General features: G+C 36.0%; 1 protein-coding gene and 1 pseudogene across 2 annotated transcripts in view; one reads left to right on the forward strand and one right to left on the reverse strand.

The window, feature by feature from the left end:
• Positions 1-15,804, forward strand: part of UBXN7 (UBX domain protein 7) — an 87,392-nt gene extending 71,588 nt beyond the window's left edge. For both annotated transcript variants that reach the window (XM_004465865.4, XM_023590988.3), the window contains 3 exons: positions 5,749-6,142; positions 6,258-6,337; positions 7,651-15,804. In XM_004465865.4, the coding sequence (XP_004465922.2) occupies positions 5,749-6,142; positions 6,258-6,337; positions 7,651-7,812 (636 nt within the window). In that variant the 3' untranslated portion in view covers positions 7,813-15,804. The remainder of the gene's footprint in view (positions 1-5,748; positions 6,143-6,257; positions 6,338-7,650) is intronic.
• The window catches only part of LOC111765923 (sperm acrosome membrane-associated protein 6-like), a 50,815-nt pseudogene that overhangs the window by 9,758 nt on the left and 22,021 nt on the right, over positions 1-19,036 (reverse strand).

Below are 19,036 nucleotides of genomic sequence, written 5' to 3' on the forward strand. Positions count from 1 at the left end.
CAGATGTTTCCTTATGTTCCTCTGTAATCCATTCTTCCTTGGTCATCTCCTCACCTCAAGCCCCAGTTTTATATAAATGGCACTAAGCATTATATGCTCTTTTCTGTTTGGCTTCTTTTACTTTAATATAATTATTTTGAGACTCATCCATGTTGTTACATGTATCAGTAGTTTATTCCTTTTTGATACCAAATAGTTTTATATTGTATAGATATGCCATTTTCCTGTTAATGGACATTTGAGATTCCAATTTGTGGCTGTTGCAAATAAAGTTGACTGTGAACATTTGTGTACAAGTCTTTGTGTTGGCATATGCTTGGTTTCTCTTGTGTAGAAAATACCTAGGAGTGGAAGGACTGGGTGGTATGATAGATGATTATTTACTTTTCTAAGAAACTAATAAATTGCTTTCCAAACCGGTTGAACCATTTTACATTTCCATCTGCAGTATATGAGAGTTCTGTTTCTTTCACGTGGTTTACCAATGCTTAGTATAATTGGTTTTCCAAAAGACAGTCTAATTAGGAGGGTAGTAGTATCTGATTGTGATTTTAATTTTGCATTTCCCAAACACCTAATGCTACTGAAACCTTTTCATGTGTGTTTTTGCCATCTGTATATCTTTTTTGGTAAGTATGTATTCAGAATTCTGGTACCCCCTTTTTAATTGAGTTTTTAGTGTGATTTTTTAAAAAATAAATTTATTTATTTAATTTCTCTCCCCTTCCCCACCCCCCGCCCCAGTTGTCTGTTCTGTGTGTCTATCTGCTGCATGTTCTTCTTTATCCACTTCTGTTGTTGTCAGCTGCACGGGAATCTGTGTTTTGTTTTTTTTGTTGTTGCATCATCTTGTGTCAGCTCTCCATGTGTGTGGCGCTGTTCTTGGGCAGGCTGAACTTTCTTTTGGACTGGGTGACTCTCCTTATGGGGCGCACTCCTTGCGCATGGGGCTCCCCTATGCAGGGGACACCCCAGCGTGACACAGCACTCCTTGCGCGCATCAGCACTGTGCATGGGCCAGCTGCACAGGGGTCAAGGAGGCCCAGGGTTTGAACCGCGGACCTCCTATGTGGTAGATGGACGCCCTAACCGCTGGGCCAAGTCCGCTTCCCTGTGATATTATTTTGAGTTGTAAGAGTTCTTTTTATATTCTGCATACAAATACTCCATTGGCTATATGACTTGAAGATATTTTCTCCCAGTCTGTTGCTTGCTCATTCATTTTCATAATATTAGTGTCGCTGGAAGAGCAAATTTTAAAATTTTGATGAAATCCAATTTATCATATTTTTCTTTTATGCTTTGAGTTTTTTTGTGTCCTATTTAAGAAACCTTTGCCTAAGGAAAAATTTTATCCTATGTTTTGTCTAGTTTTATAGCCTTATATTTATGTCTGTGATCCATTTCAGATTAATTTTATATATAGTGTTAGGGTAAGATCAAGATTCTTAGTAAGGTGGGGGCAGTGCATATAGCTGTCTACTTGTTCCAGCACTATTTGTTGAAAAGATTATCCTTTCCCCCATTGAATTGCCTTGGCACTTGGTCAAAAATAAACTGATTATCTTTGTAGAGTTTGTTTATGGACTCTCTTGTGTTCCAGTGATTATGCCTTTTTTTCCCACCAATATTTCACTGTCTTGCTCAGTGAAGCTTTATGAGTCTTGAAATTACATGGTGTAAGTCCTCCAATTTTGTTCCTTTTTATCAAAGTTATTCTGGTTATTTGGAGTCCTTTGCATTTCCATGTAAATTTTAGAACCAGCTTTTTACATTCTACAAAAAAGTTGCTGGGATTTTGATTAGAGTTGCATTGGCTCTGTGGGTCATTTTAGGGAGAATAGGCATCTTAACAATATTGAGGTTTCTGATTCATCAACATGGTATATGTCTCTCCATTTATTTAAGTTTTTAATTTCTCTCAGCTAGTGGTTTGTAGTTTGTCGTGTTTTTAGAGAAGTTGTGGGTTTACAGAACACAATCATGAATGAAATATGTGATTCCCATATACTCCCACACCACTAACACCTTGCATTGGTGTGGAACACTTATTACAATCAGTTATAACACATTTTTATAATTGTTCTGTTTCTTACAGTTCATGTTTAAATTGGTTTGTAGTTTTTAGTGTACATGTCTTTCACATCGTTTTGTCAGATTTATCATTTTCGTATTTCTTGATACTGTGTTCTTTTTTAGATTTCAATTTGTGTTGACGGTTGTGTTGCTAGTATATAGAAATACAATTGAGTTTTGTATCTTGACCTTGTATCCTGCAACCTTGCTAAACTCACTTATTGGTTTTAGTTGTTTTTTTTTGTAGTTTCCTTAGAATTTTCTATGTAGTTGGTCATGCTCTTAGTAAATAAATATGTTTTACTTCTTCCTTTCCAATCTATATGCCTTTTCTTCTTGCTTTGTTATGCTGGCTGGGACCTTCAATACAGTGTTGAATAGAGTAGTGCGGTTAGACATCCTTACCTTGTTTGCTTGTTTCTGTACTTTTATATCTTTATTATAGCACTTCTTTTAGTCTGCCTCATATTATGCCTATTTGTTAATGTGTCTTCTCCGTGAGATTGGGAACCCTTTAAGGCAGAGATCACCCTCATTTATTCTGCTCTTAGCATCCTGCCAGGTACGTGGAAGGAACTTAATTGATGCAGAAACTAGGAGCTAATGCTATATATTTCCATTTTTCCATTTGTACGTTGTCTTTACTTACCTTGTTTTTGATGTTGGGGTGAAAGCATTCAGTCTTATCACCATTAGGTTTCTCATAGATCTACTTAATCATGTTGAGGGGTATCCTTATATTCCCAGTTTGCCATGTTTTTATCATAACTGGATTTTTCATAAGTGTTTTTACATCTATTGATATGACTGTGTATATATGAATTATATTGGTTGATTTTTGAATGTTAAAGTAACCTTGCATTTGTGGGCTAAACCCTATTTGGTTGTGATGCATTACTTTTATATATATATTGTTGGGTTTTTGTGTCTTTGTTCATGAGGGATATTGGTCTGTAGTGTTTCTTTTTTGTTTTCTCCTTTTAAGTCTTGTAATGTCTTTGGTTTTGCTATTGATATAATGCTAGCTCACAGTGAATTGGGAAGTGTTCCCTGCTCTTCTGTTTTCTGAATAATTTGGTAGAATTGATATTTTACCAGTGAAGCTATCTGAGCCTAGTTTTCTCTGTGGGAAGTTTTAAACTACAAATTCACTTTCATTAAAGATACAGAACTACTCAGGGTCTCTATTCTTGGTTAAGCTTTAGTAGGTTCTGTCTTTCTAGAGACTTGTCTGTTTTATCCAAGGTATCAAATATATTGGCATTAAGTTCATTATATTTCCTTATTATCTCTTTAATGACTATAGAAAATGTAATGATGTCCCTTCTCTCAATCCTGTTTTTTTTTAAATTGATTGATTGATTGATTGATGGATTGATCTCCACCGTTGTCTGCTCTGTGTCCATTTGCTGCATGTGTTCTTCTGTGTCTGCTTGCATTCTTATTTTTTTAAGATTTATTTTTTATTTATTTCTCTCCCCTTTCCCCTCATGCCGCCCCCCCCCCCAGTTGTCTGCTCTCTGTGTCCATTCACTGTGTGTTCTTTTGTGACCGCTTCTATCCTTATCAGCGGCACTGGGAATCTGTGTTTCTTTTTGTTGCCTCATCTTGTTGTGTCAGCTCTCTGTGTGTGCAGCGCCATCCTTGGGCAAGCTGCATTTTTTTCTTTCACGCTGGGTGGTTCTCCTTAGGGGGCACACTTCTTGCACATGGGACTCCCCTACGCGGGGGACACCCCTGCATGGTAGGGCACTCCTTGCGCACATCAGCACTGTGTGTGGGCCAGCTTATCCCACGGGTCAGGAGGCCCTGGGTTTAAATCCTGGCCCTCCCATATGGTAGGCGTGTGCTCTGTCAGTTGAGCCAAATCCACTTCTTCCAATCCTGTTAATGGTGATAGTCTGGCTACAGGCTTATCAGTTTTATTAATCTTAAAGAACCAGCTTTTGATTTCACTGATATTTTTCTATTGTATTTCTCATTTTTAAGTCAATGATTTCTGTCCTTCCTGTTGCTTAGTTTATGTTTAAATTTCTTTTCTTTTTCTAGGTGGATATTTTGTGTTTTTTTGAGGTGGAAGCCTAGGTTATATTAATTTTGTAGTTCCCCTGTAAGTACTGCTTTAGCTCCATATCACAATTTGTTTTCCAGCTGTAAGGATAACTGGTAAATGAAGTTTACCATCTGGACACATTTTCTTTTGTACAGATAGGGTTCTGTAGGTAAGGAATCAGAGAATGGACATTGGATAGGAAATTAATAGTGCTTGCCATAGAGACAATTTTAAATTTATCTGCTACTGTGGAATGTCAGTTGTTTTAAATCCGAAGGCCTTCCAAGCTATTTCATGTCATATGAATGCATCTATTTGCTTTTTTAGGGTGATAAATTAATGAAAAGAACATAATCTTTCACCACATGTATGAAAGCCAAAATGAGTTTCCTTTAATTTTTTGTTAGCAACCTATATATATATATATATATATATATATATATATATATTTTTTTTTTTTTTTTTTTTTTTTTTTAAGGAGGTATCAGGGAATCAACCCAGGATCTTATACATACAAAGCAGGTACTCAGCTACTGAGCTACATCTGCTCCCATACATTTTTACATTTTTATTATAGAAAGTTTTAAGCATACTCAGGAAAGGGGATGTATTGAAGTTCTAACTTCTATGTATCCATACCTAATTTTAATAGTTATTAACATGTGACCAGTCTCGTTTGATCTGTACCGCATCATTTTGAAGCAATCCCAGAAATCATTGTTCCATTCACAGATACTTTGGCATATATCTTTAAAACATAATGGCTCTTTTTATTTAAACACCATCACAACACCACCATGCCCTTGAAAAATGAACAGTTTCTTAATGTCATGAGAAGAGCCCCACTGTTAATTTTGATTATCTCATAAATTTTTTTTCTGTAGTTTGAATCAGGGTCTAAGTAAGTTCCACCGAAGCTACCCATATTTTTGTGACTCACTGAGCTTAGGGAAGTGTGTAACATCAGAACTTTAACCAAAGAGAAAACTGTAGAAATTCACATTTCTCATAACCACAATAAAATCTTCCTTGTATTAATAATTTAAACTTGGGAGGATACAATTTTTCCCCCTATATATTGGGTGGTATTTTGTTTTGAATATTAAGAGACCTGACTCTTAGATTTTTTGGAAAATGATAGTTTCTTTATTCAGTTATTTATATATTTCTGTGTGCCAGAGAAAGTGCTAGTTGAGGAGAATAATGGTGAACAAGGTAGATACCATTCTAAACAATAGTCATTTTAAAGAATAGTGTTTTGGCTTTACATTTTAAATCTTAGTTCTTGTCTTCTGGGCAAGGAAGAAGGGTTTCCTTGATTTTGTTGATTTTGATGCAACAATAATTACCTTCTGCTTGCCACATCATTGTGCTAGGTGCTATGAAAGGTTTTTGGTCTTACTTTTCAAATATCCATTCTAACTTAGCTGTGTAAGAAAAAGAACATTCCCTTAAATAGCTTAAAATTTAATAAAAGAGAGATACTCAGCAGAAAATAATAATGGCAACCTGTTATGTTTCTTTTGCCCTGATTATTAGACTAACAATTTTTTAGTTTAACTGGTTTTTTGTGTGTGGTTTTTTTTCCCCCACCTATGTTTTATGACTGCATCTCACAGGAGAGCCTTATAGATGCAAGTGAAGACAGCCAGCTAGAAGCTGCCATCAGAGCCTCCTTGCAAGAGACACATTTTGATTCAACACAGACAAAACAGGATAGCCGCTCAGATGAAGAATCTGAATCTGAACTTTTTTCTGGCAGTGAGGAGTTTATATCTGTTTGTGGCTCCGATGAAGAAGACGAAGTAGAGAATCTTGCCAAGTCCAGAAAGTCTCCCCACAAAGATTTGGGGCATAGAAAAGAGGATAACAGAAGGCCTTTGACTGAGCCCCCAGCCAGGACTGAGCCTGGAACAGCTACGAATCACCAAGGATTGCCAGGCATGGATTCAGAAATATTGGAGATGTCACCTGAAAAGTCAGATGGAATAGTGGAGGGGGTAGATGTAAATGGTGAGTTACATACTAAATTGTCCTTAAAACTTGAATATTACATTATTTATTTAAATTAGGCTTCTATCCTAAGCTCCTGCATCCTTTTTTTTTTTTTTTTTAATTCTCTCTTTAGGACCAAAAGCACAGCTGATGTTGCGATATCCAGATGGAAAAAGGGAACAGATCACTCTTCCAGAGCAAGCCAAATTGCTAGTAAGTGTATCCCATTGATAGCTTTTGCTTGAAGCAAGTGACTCTTAATTAATTAGACCAAGACCAGTGAGCCTTAATTATTGATCCTTTGAAACAGATGTTAGGTTTTGACCTCTAACTGGAAACTTAATTCTAATTACTTTATTTTCTTTGTGAATTATCTTAGATAAGTAACATAGGGACTGTTTTAGTCAGGTTTTTTGTTCTGTGGCTTTATGGATTAGAAACTCCACTGAAATTATTACCGCTGGAAACAAGGGAGTTGGGTTATTTGAAGACTAGTAATGCTCCAGGATTTCCAAGTAGGTGGAACTGCAAAGTGGTTAAGAACCACAGTATATTTTTCTCATGGGACCCATCTGGTTTCCCCTGTTTGATGCTCTATTCCACACCATTCTACTCTTTTTATACTGGTAACTTTTGTTTACTCCTCAGCTTGTACATATATCATAGTGAATCTAAAGTCCACAGCTGACAGGCCTTTCCTCTGGGTGTCTTTCAACTCTCAGATAGCCAGGCTTAGCTTAGCCCTTGAATGTATTACCCTTGGATCAGGTGCCCATATTTGGCCGTTAGCCTTGGCTGGAGATGATTAGTCTAGCTCTTAAACACTGTGTGACTGGAATGAGATTAAAGTCAGGCCATTGGTGTTGATACCTAGATTGTTTCCTGGCCTAGTGTTTGGAAGAGAATAGGAGATGAGACAATGGAGAGCATGTATAGACTACTTTTTTTGGAGAAATTTAGTTGTGAAGCTGGAGGAAAGAGTGGGCAATAATCAGAGTGGGGGGGCGGGGGAAGGATTGAAGGAAAGACAGACTGAGCATGTTTAAGCCTAATGGGAAGTATATCTGAAAGGAGATGTTGAAAATAACTGTAAAAGAGAAGATGGTCTGTAGTAACAAGAGTTTCTGACTAGGTGAGAAGAAAAGGTGGCAAGACTGACCATAAGCAGATGAAGGACATATCTCTGATAAAAAGGAAGGAAAGAAACTGATAAAATAAAATGTCTTAAAATGAGGGTAATAATTTATAAATAGCAGTTGGGTTTGTTTATTGGGAAGATAAACAATAATAACCCTGTGTATTTCAGTAATCACTTAATGGCCCTAAATTATTCTGTACATTTTCAACCCATCCAAAGGGTTATGTTGGCCCTTCCAAAAGCTTAAGCTTCAGTTATCTGGAAAAAAACCTTAAAATTTATATCTGATTGATAATGAAAAAATGAATGTTATTATGTATTTAATTCATCAAGGTGCTCTTTCCTTTTATTTCCATCTAATACTGTTATCTTTCTCTTGTTTTTCTAGGCTTTGGTGAAGCATGTCCAGTCTAAAGGATATCCAAATGAACGTTTTGAACTTCTTACCAACTTTCCACGAAGGAAACTGTCCCACCTGGACTATGATATTACATTACAAGAGGCAGGCCTCTGTCCTCAAGAGACTGTCTTTGTACAGGAAAGAAATTAACATCATGGCCTGACCTCTCTCAGCTTACCCCTTTTTCTCCTTTTCCTGTGAGATACCATGTCACTGGGTATGCATTTTGGCTTATAGGACCATAGAGCCAAAGTTGGGCAAACAAGTCACCTGCCTTCTTTTTCATTTTTTATTGTCTCCTATAATTGGCCTGTTTCTTCCTTTTTGTGTTTTTTTTCCCTTCCTTTCCTCTCTCTTCTGTTCTCTTTTTCTGAATTTTCTTTCTTTTTCTCTCTTTCTTACCTAATGTGGTGACCAAATGAAAGTGTAAAGATAAGACTTCTAGTACTGGCAGCAGAAAATGTGTGTTTCAAGAAATGGTCTCTTGCATGGCACTTTTTTGGGATCAGATAATAATGTTACTCCTCAGACTTCTTTGGCAAAGGAATGGCTAAATTCAGAGTAAGAACAATCTTTTTCATGAGCTCCATTTTTAGAAGTGGGAAAAATTCTCCAACAGATGTTTAATTTCATTTGTTTTGTTTTGTTTTTATATAGGAAATATCACGTAACAAACGGTTCAGGCTTTTGTTTATATGGAAAAAGCATCCCTTATAATTATTGCTCATTATATTCAAATGTTTGTTTTTGTTTTTTTTCCCAAAAAATTCCTTCCCTCCCAGCTCCAAGATTTCCATGATATTTGTTATTGACAAAATGAGTGTTAAATGTAGGGTAAGTAGCATGGAGTAGCTTTCAGTGTCCTACCCTGAGACAGCTTCCTCCATCATTACACTATAAACTATATATTGATCCTGCTAGCCCTGGAATGGACATTTAGTGAGCAAATTGTGGTAACTGGGATAGGAAGGCACTTGCTGTTTTTTCCAGTACGAAGGCAGTTGTTCAATAATCATGCAGTAAACTGGCTTGTAATTGTAACCACTATGGTTATTGATTGTCCTATATGCTTTTGGGCATACCTATGTATGTCCCAGGGGAAAAGAAAAAGATGCAGCTGAGAATTGCTAACTGTGTTTTTTTTTTGGTTAAAAATAATGATTCATTTTGACCCCTGGTTAGAATAGTCTCTAAAAGGCTCTGGTGACTAATGAGCTTTTATCCTCATGCTGTTTTGTTGCAAAAGATATAAAAAATGAAAGGCTCCCTAAGGGGAAGACCTTTAAACTCAGTTCATAAGACAACATTTAGTAAGTGGGAGGAAGGGATTACCAGTAATTTTCAGATGTTGTGGGCTTTTTCTGCCAACAAAAGCCTCTTTCAAATTGTAATTGGTAAAGGCTTTTTCAGTATTATTTAGAAGAAACCATCTTGAATCTGTATAATACTGTTTACTTACCAGCTTTATTCTATGCTCAATTCTTATTTTTTGAACTTCAGACAGAATCCTCAGAAGGAATAGTAGTGATTCTGGTGGCAAAATCAGAACTTTTAACTCATAAAACCATAATATAGAATGGGACCTATTTTGTCATTTGGGGAATTAGATTGAATCTTCTACTTGAGGAACATGAATTGCTCTTGCTCAGAGACCTGTATGTTACCACCATCTATCTCCTTTAAGGTCACTCTGTTAGCAATTAGGGGGTTAAAAAGAAGGTGCTTATCTGTTGCTAGTATACAATTATAGAATATGGTTTCTAATGGTTGGATTTTGAGGGACCCTCTGTAAAGAATGAGTTATGTATCTTCTAGGAAATCATGGAAAATTTTGTTTATTCTTCAGTGAGTCCTTATGAATTAATGTTCTTACCTTTTTCTAAGTCTGTGTAAGTGCTTATGTATAAGTATATAATTGTATAAATATTTATAAATATATTTATATAATTACAATGTCATTTATACCTTGAGTGGAAGTTCTCTCTTTAGATTGGTGACTGAGTAATACCATTTTGGTGTTTTTTCATAGGCTCTCAAGGCTTAACTAGCAACTTCTGATTTCTTGATAATTTCTCAGTTTCATCTCTGACCTTGGATAAATATATGCTTTCTGAGGAATAAAACTATATACTGTCAGAGGTGCATTAGGGGGTAAAAATTGTTGGTAGCAGGGGTCAGAAATCTAAAAATTCAGGAAGGCACAGGGTAAGAAGTAAAGGGTATGCTCAGCTTTGGTGCTGTGATAACACCCATCTCCACTTCAGCAAAATCACAGCTAAAGCCCACACCTGTCAAAAATGTGAAGTCAAGAGTTTAAGAATTTTCCCTATAGGGCTTTGTTTCATTCTCTTACCTACTACTCTTTATAAACATCCAGAAAGCCTGAGACAACATGTTTTTTAATGATAGGATATAGGTATTTTTGGTAAGTTCAGCCCTGACATATCCATTTATGAGAAAACCAAAGTGACTTTTTCAATTTGGGATTACTCTGAGATGACCAAATATATATGTATATGTACATGTATATGTACATATAAAGTGATTAAAGCATATCAAAGAGACAGGACATGTGACATTTATCTAACTTAGATATAACTGCAGAGTATAGAGAATAGGCTGTAGAAGATTTTGTTTTCAGACAGGATTATAATTATTTCCTGTAGTTGATATAGAGGCCTATGTGAGATAAAGATGATATATGGTAAGAGTGAATAAGGAGTATTTCCTTGTTCAAGAATTTAATCCACTTAGGAGATATGCATCCTCCAGTTTGTCTCACTTCCTCTGCAAGTTCCTTTGCTCTTTGGGACAGAGGTTTTATTGAGTAGATTAAATGAGGTCAGTAAAATTAGTTGTTTTTTTTTAAGTCCTTATAGATATTGAGAACAGCTTGAAAGATTTGTTTAAAAGATGGGGAGGAAAAGAATAAGAAAGACTGAAAGTAAGTGAGAAGAAACAAAGGAAGATACAGTGAAAACCAGTGGGACAAAAGTAAAGGGAATACTTTCTAAGTTTTATTTAGGAAAAAACCATTGAGAAAGAATGGTGCCAAATGAGGAAAAGAACAGGGAACTAATTTTGAGTAACTAGCATATACTAGGTACTTTGTGTACATTATCTCCTTTAATCTTCTTAACAACCCTACAAAATGTTTTTCACATTTAAGAAAGTTAGGAAAGAAAACTGAGGTTCAGAGAACTTGTTCAGGATGTTAGCAGCTAGTTAATAAATCAAAATTGGAATCCAGAGTCTGTGCTCTTTTCACTCTATTAAAAGGTTATCTCCTTAGTGTTTTAGCTCTGTAAATTATCAGTTGGTTGTATTTCCTTGAAGCTAGGGAAAAGTTGAGATGAAGCTTGTGGGATTTTCTGTATGCCCATAAATTCTTATTTATGCCATATTTTAAGGGGCTAATTATTAATTGCTTTTTAAAAATGGTGCACTGATGAAAATGTGAAAGGGAAATGACTATATGGCATTATTTGCCAAGGATAGGTGGAAAGTATAAAAAATAATTTTATCAATTTTTTAAGCATTTTTCAGAAAAGATCATTATTTATCTTCCATGTTCCATCCTTACCATGTTATTCCACCTTCTGTGTATGCTCTTAAATCTTTTATAAAATTCTAGTTCCTTGACTCTCTAAGTCAACACTTACTTTATTGAGCCCTTAATCAAACTTGGAAAAAGTATTGAAATCTTTTATCTAGTTCCTGCCTTTTAGCCAGTTGGGGACACTACTCATGAAATAATTGGAAAACGTATATGCTTATCTTTCTAGGGCTGAACTGCAGTTACAGTAGAAGTTTAGAGTGGAGCAAAAATAGTCTTCACAAAGAAATGACGGGAAGGGGATAAACACTAATTGCTAGACTTAAGGCATGAAGTTTATCAGTAAGGTATACCTGCTACCCAAGTAGAAAGGGATTATTGATCCCAGCACTAGTTTCTTAACTATCATGGATCTCAGTTGGACACAGAAAAAATATCAGAGGGAGCCACTGAAAAAAATGAAAGGTTTAATTTCTATACAGGAGTAAACTAATGTATATTTCATACAATATGTGGGAAGCGCACCATATGTAGGCATAAGTGCACTTGGGTAACTGCACTCTTGCTAGTTAACTTTGTTACCTTGGCAGGCCTCTTTTCTGAATCCCAGGATCCTCATCTTTAAAATGGGAGAATTGGACTAGATGAATAGTTCTCAGTCTTTTTAAGTAAAAGGCCTCATAAATTTAAAATTTGCCTTTTGTAGGCTGGAGAATGATGGAATCTTTCAGGATAGTATTAATATCATTAATCCCACAGGAGAAGAAAATATAAATGTGCATATGAAATTGGCAGACCTCCCACAGAAACTCTAGGGACCCACAGATTGTAAACCATTAAATTGGATTATCTCTGAATCCTTTACTCTGGGATTTTATGCTTCCTTCTGTCTCCTTCATATATTCTCCCTAGACATTTCCTTTGACTTTTTTCTGAGTTTCAGGTATCATTTGCCCAATAACTTGATCCAGCCTCACTGTGATGGCTGAACTCTCCAGAAAGGAGAATATACTAGTTACTACTAGATCTTTTAAGCACAATTTATTATTTTTTAAAACTTAATGCTGTGTTCCTAATCAGTATTGAGTATGACTGAAATATAGTTGAAAACCAAATATTTCGTTGACATTGGAGTTAAATTTTACTTTACATGTTTGCTTAAAAACAAAGCATTTTTCTGGCTGAGCAGTTGTTGGAACATTTATGTACATTGTAGAATACACAATTGGTTTTGGCAGAAACAACTTTTTAAGATCCTATTAGGGTGGCTTTTAAAAATATTTCTTATCCTCTTTGCTCTCTTTTTTTTTTTGGAGGGGGTTTTTCTCATTCAACTAGTAGCAAATAATGGGATACAGATGGATGAAGATCTTATGTAAAACCAAATGAGGGTAGGAGGAATCAACTCTTGATGAAAATGGCAATTTTCCTATAATGCTAACCTTGATGAATTAGGTTACTTAAAAACAGCTGTGTACCATGAATATTCAATTTCATTGGTTTTTCTTGCTTAGTATTTCATTTATTGTCTTTTCATGAAAAGATTAATACGTATTTTAGAATAGTGGCAAGAACATTCTTTAGTACTGAAAATAACCAACAAAGAATACTGTATTATCAATATGTTGATTTCTCCTCTTGAAAAGAGATTCTGGCATTTCAATGACAGTTGACAAACTGGTGTGTCAACATTACTAGACCACAATTTAGAATCAAGAGTGTTTTTATAGAGATTATGATAGCTTTGTTAGTTTTCCCATCAGCTGAATTCATGGTTAGATTATTGGATATGCCGAAGACAACCTCACTTAGAAAATCTTTTCCTATCTCTTTTACTTCTCAGTTCTTAGTTCTTGTTTTTGACATCCATTCTGTGAAAGTTAGCCATGATTTTTAACATAATTGACTTTTTTTAAACTCCATTTTTACTTTTAATTTTTTATAAACTAGAATACAAGGGAAGAATTTTTTAAGGCAAAAAAAAAAAAAAAAAAGTTCTCCTTGTAGCTCATTTTTCTCTCTACTTAAGGAGAATGCTCTTATTCCAAATAGAGAAAGGCTAGCTCTCTGGCACCTGTCCCCTCTCTTTTGATGTGTAGAATGTTATATTGCTTAGAATTTCAGTCATTCTCATAAACATCATTTTTGGTACAAGCCTTACTACTAGAATAAAACATAATTTAGCATTTCTGTAATGGGGTTATTTTTTGAGAAATACCTGGATTTACTTGAGGGTCAGAGTTGCAAACACCAATGGTAGTATCTTGCCTAAGAAAATCTATGTATTAATCTACAAATATGGTAAGTTGCCACGTTTAACTTAATTCCGTGGCAACGAACACAAGTTTTTTTTTTCTAAATGTTATTTCCTCTATAAAATGTCCTGAGATTTTTATATCCCTTATACCACATGGGTTTTCAAGTAGAGAGAATAGTCAAGCTGAACTGAATATAAGTCACATTTTTATCTCTATCGAAAGAGGATAATAATCTAACTGGGCTACATGAATCATTCATGTATTAGATATGATAACAAAAATGGGAAACATTTAAAATCATAAGGTAAATTCTGGTCTGGAATTGCATTCTCCCTTAAAATCTTTTATTTGCTTTTTCATAGACTCAATATGGGAGTCTGAACTATAAAGGAGAGATTCTTGATATGGAACCATTCCCTGCCATTCTGCTTTTTTTCTCTATCAGGGAGGCTGGCTTTATAGTGCATGTCCCCAGGATCTATTTCAAGTTAATAACATTGGAATGTTGATGCTCAGTTGGGTATCTTTCTGTTTTAAACAAAATTTTATAGTATGCTTTTCTCAAAGTTTCTATGTTCTTAATAATGGAAAATTAAATAAATTAAAGTGTTATTCAAAATATAAATAGGTTTGTGACACTAATCATATGCTCTTAACTTTTTGATAATTTTTTGCCCTCACATGGGAGTGTTGCAACCAGAAAATCCCTTTTTACTTGCTAATTAGAGTGAAAGTAGTATGTGAACTCCACTTTTCAGTTATTGAGTAGCAAGCTTGTAGGCAGGGGCTGTTACCAGTTGGGGGACTCTTTTTTTTTTTACTTTCTTAGGTTTGTCCTTTAAGTTTGGAAAGGCTTAAACATTTAACTCGGAAAAGAGACAGTAAAGCTATGAGATAATCCTCATCTTAGATGTAGAGAAATGAGCACTAATGCTCACTGATGCTAACATGATATGTACTTCTGAGAGGCTTCCATGCAAGCTTTGGCATGAATCTGTTTAGACACAATTCTTTACTCCTTTAATAATCTTTTTTCTGGAACGGTTTTCCTTTTTATTGTTAACGAATTCTAAGCATCTGGTGTCTTTTTTTTTTTTTAACCTTTGAGAAGCAAAATCCTTTTTCCAGTAGGTATTGACTCTTCCATAGTACTCGCAGATATTTATAAACTGTGCATGCTTTATATGAGTTCAGTCTGAACAATGCATTTTGAATCATCTGGGACGCCCAGTTCTGGCATGTCTTCACTAATTGTGTTTATAAACATATTTCATGTCATTTTCCAAACCTCACTTCCCATCTTATTCAGAGAGGTTAATCAAGGAATAAAATTTGTTTGGGGATGGGGATGGGGATGGGTTGGGGATTTGAGTGAAGTCAACTTGGGGTGTTTGCTTTTAAAGTGTTTCTCAAGCAGTTCCTAACAGTATTTGGAGATTCCCTGGGATGTTTGTATACTCAACTTATTCTGGACAAAGTGGTGGTCTTTCTGAGATTTATATTCTTAATGCAGGACAAGCTCTAAATTTAATCTGTAGTATAACTTTGAACTGTTAATAAATTCAAGAAGATAATGGACCTAGACCATGCACCTATTGCAATGTTTCTGTTAAGTGCTCCCTAGAATGCACATATAGTTCTCAGTTTTCTGGGCCTTTAATCCCGTGGTGCTAGGAGATAGATACAATTTCTGCAACTCTTCCCAAAAGCAGGAAGAAGACTTTTGGACCCGTAAGCAAGCAGTAGCTGGACCATCCACCAAATTTTTTTGTTCAAGACACACTGGAGACCCTCCTTTATATCTAGTAATTGATAATAAAGGTGCTAGGGATAGCCATAAATTTGAAAGCACATGGGAATGTTAGGAAATATAAATTTGTAGGAAGAGAAAAACATGTCATTTGGTAAAGCAGAGCTGTAACTGCTGGCTAAGACTCAATGGAACTTCCACTTGCTCTAAAACCAGGGAAATCTTAGATATTTGGGTGTGAAGTCTATAGGTAAATACTTTCTAAATTGAGGATCTCTAAATTGGTGATCCTCTAATTTTGGCTGTACCAAATTGTGGATATTCTTGCTGTGTTATACCCAGTTGCTTTACATTGATACTACAACTTGAATTGGGGAGGGAGGGTGGGACAGATGGGGTGGGGGAGGTAGGGGTGTGGGGCGATAAGTCTTTGAAGACATCAGCTCACTGTGCTGAGAGAGGGACCAAACTCAAGGAAACCTCTGATCTATAAATTCAACTGCTGCATTTTTTTATAAATACATGTAAATGTCCTGTTGTAATATTTGATCTTGGAAATAAAAAATTTTTCGGTATTAGTTTTTTGTGTGTTACTGTTTTTGCAAGATAAGACTCAATATTACTTTCATTAGTGCAATTCATATGCCAAAAGATTGTCTTTATTAGGTTTAGGGCACTGTAGTATTTAATTTTTTTCCCTTATTTTTTGTTGTGTGTGTTTAATTTTTTACTTTTTATTAATACTTAGTCTTTTTTTTGAAGATACACAAAATATAGTATTTATTGATAAAGGTTATTTCATAGTTCCATTGTAATATTTGCCAAGTGTAATATTTGCTAACTTCTTCTGTGAACAATACTGTATGTTGAACATTTACAGTAAACACTTTATAAATATTCGTTGAATTGTCTTGAAAATGTGATACATAGCCTTGCTAGGCAAGTAAGATTTGTGTTTGACGTAATTGGGCATTTAAAGCATATGTTCTTTCAGATCAGCAATAATAACTGATGACTAATTGCCTAAGGACTAGGTGTAAAGAAACAAGGGAAAAAATAACAACTAAATTGGTAGGAGAAAAGCCAGGAGATATATTGTGTAGTAGGTAGAGATTGGGGTGCCTTCCTAACAGTTCCCTCAGTGACTTGTTTTCCTCCTTTTGTGGAACCATTCCTCTTCCCCAGTTTCCAGCAACATATCCTGATGGAATTTACCATCCTTTCAAGATGTTATCTTTTTAGCCATAGGAAATATGTAAACTGGGGCAATAGAGTACCTATCCCGTTCCTTTAGCCACAACTACCTACCTGTAGCCTTAACTAGTCCCTTAGGTGCTAAACAATAGGGATACAAAACAGCCCCTACCCTCAAGAAACTTACTAGCTGGGAGTAAAGACAAACATAAAGTGAAAACACAAATGTTTGGAACTAGAAATAATTCTGCTTTAAATAAGATGTTGGGGAGTTAATGTTTTGGCTGAGACCCGAAGGAAAAAAGGAGGAGGAAAATTAAGAAAAACATGCAAAGCCCATGAAGCAGGAAAGTGATATATTTGAAGTATTGAGAGCAGGCATTGGCCTGTGGCGCAGGTAGTGAGCAAAGGGAGTAAGACAAAATATGTAACAGGCCTTAGGTCTTATATGTAAGGCCTTAAACCCCCTGGTAAGGGGAAGCAACTGTGGCTCAAGCAATTGAGCTCCTAATTACCATATTGAGGATCCAGGTTTGATCACTGGGACCTCCTGGTTAAAAAAAAGCCTTCTCAGACCTGTGTGGAGAGGTGCAAGGTACCCACGCAGCGAAGCAGCACGCAAAAAAGATGACAACCGGATAGGGAAAAAAAAAACCCTGGTAAGGAGCTTGGATGTTGTTCTGAGTGCAGTGAGAAGCCTGAACTAGAATAATGGCAGTAGGACTGGAAAGTATTGTATAGATTAGATTTGCATTTTGAAGATGGAAATTAAAAGGCTGTGAGAGAGGGTTACAGGTAGATGGCATTGGAGGAGGGAGGCAGGGCTCAACTCTCACAAAAACAATGGAGAAAGGACCAACAGCTGTCTGTGGAACCTCCTTTTGGGGACAGCAGACCAGAACAGTGCTGCACAAACCCCAGGAGGGTGAAGGACAGAGATGAAGAACCCAAAACAAATGTGAGTTACTAAACCACCCCCATCCCCCACCCTTAAGACGTCAAGCCTGGATAAAACCTGGCTCAGAGTGGGTGTAGCTCAGTGGTTGAACAACTGCTTGTCATGTATGAGGTCCTGGGTTCAATCCTCAGTACCTCCTAAAGGAGAAAAAAAACAACAACCCTGGTTCACTGCCGCTGACTGAAGGGAACAGACATCTTCCTCTCAGCTGTTACAAAGGAAGAGGAAGACTGCGTTGGAGGACAGAGAGTGGTTTCTCTTCAGTGAATTCAGCTGGTAGAGCCTGCTTTGAATTTTGGCTCTGTCCAGACCAAAATCACAGGAAAGCAGAGGTTGAAAAAAAACGTCTCTGTGGAAAGGGTTGCTGATGAGCAGTATCTGCTGGCTGGCCAGGAAATTGTAAGGAGAAAAACTGCTTTTAGGTATCTCTTAAGCCCCAACTCTCCTGGGAGAAAATCTGCACCCCATTACTAAGTCCCTGACCTAATTTTCATAACTTAAAATGGACAATTTTAAAGACTCAGAACTTGAACCAAAAATCAAAAAGATGTGAAAAACAAAACACTAGACAGCTAAATTGACATCAGTAAATCCACCAACATAATTAGATGCCTAGACATCAGCAAAAAATTACAAGCCATACTAGTAAACAAAAAAATTACCCAGCCAGAGGAACAAACCAATATCCTGATGAGATACAGGGTTTAGGACAACTAATCAATAATAATCACTCTAATCTCCAAAATCAAAGAAATGAAGGATATAGGATTAAAGAGATAAAGGATTTTTTTAAAAAACACTGGGTGAATATAAAGAACAATTTGACAGCCTGCAAAGAAAAGTAACAGCTTATGGCTGTGAAAGACACAGTGGATGAAATTTAAAAATATATTAAAGGCACATAACAGCAGATTTGAATTGCTCAAAGAATTAGTGAGTTTGAGGATGGAACATCTGAACTGGAAAAGATGAAAAGAGAATGGAAAAAAATGAAACAGGTTTTCAGGGAATTGAATGACATGGCAAAATGTACAAACATACATGCTATCAGTGTCCCAGAAGGAGAAGAGTATGGAAAAGGGCAGAAAGAACATGAGAGGAAATAATGACTGAAAACTCCACAGCCCTCATGAAGGACATAAATATCAATATTCAAGGACAAACACCCTTAACAGAATAAATTCAAATAAAACTACACTGAGACAACTACTATTCAGAATGATAGACATAAAGAGAGGATTCTGTGCTCAGAGATGTATTCACCAAGTGCAATGAATGTCTAATGATGATGGAGGAGGTTGTTATGGGGGGAGGAGTGGGGTGTAGGGGGTGGGGGGTATATGGGGACCTCATATTTTTTTAATGTAACATTAAAAGATAAAGACAAAAAAAAAAAAACGGATTCTGAAAGCAGAAAGAGATTAAGTGCAGACCTCTCATCAGAAACCATGGCGGTAAGAAGAAAGTGATACAGTGTCTTTTAGATACTAAAAGAGAACTGGCAGCCTAGAATTCTTTATCTGGCAAAACTGTCCTTCAGAAATGAGGGTGAGTTTAAAGTCTTCACAGCAAAAACAGTATGTTACTAAAAGACCAGAATTGCAAATTGTACTAAAGGGAGTGCTACAGCCTGAAAGAAAAAAAGAAGGGCAAGAGGC

The sequence above is a fragment of the Dasypus novemcinctus genome, chromosome 4 (genome assembly GCF_030445035.2).
Source record: "Dasypus novemcinctus isolate mDasNov1 chromosome 4, mDasNov1.1.hap2, whole genome shotgun sequence".
NCBI lineage: Eukaryota > Metazoa > Chordata > Mammalia > Cingulata > Dasypodidae > Dasypus > Dasypus novemcinctus.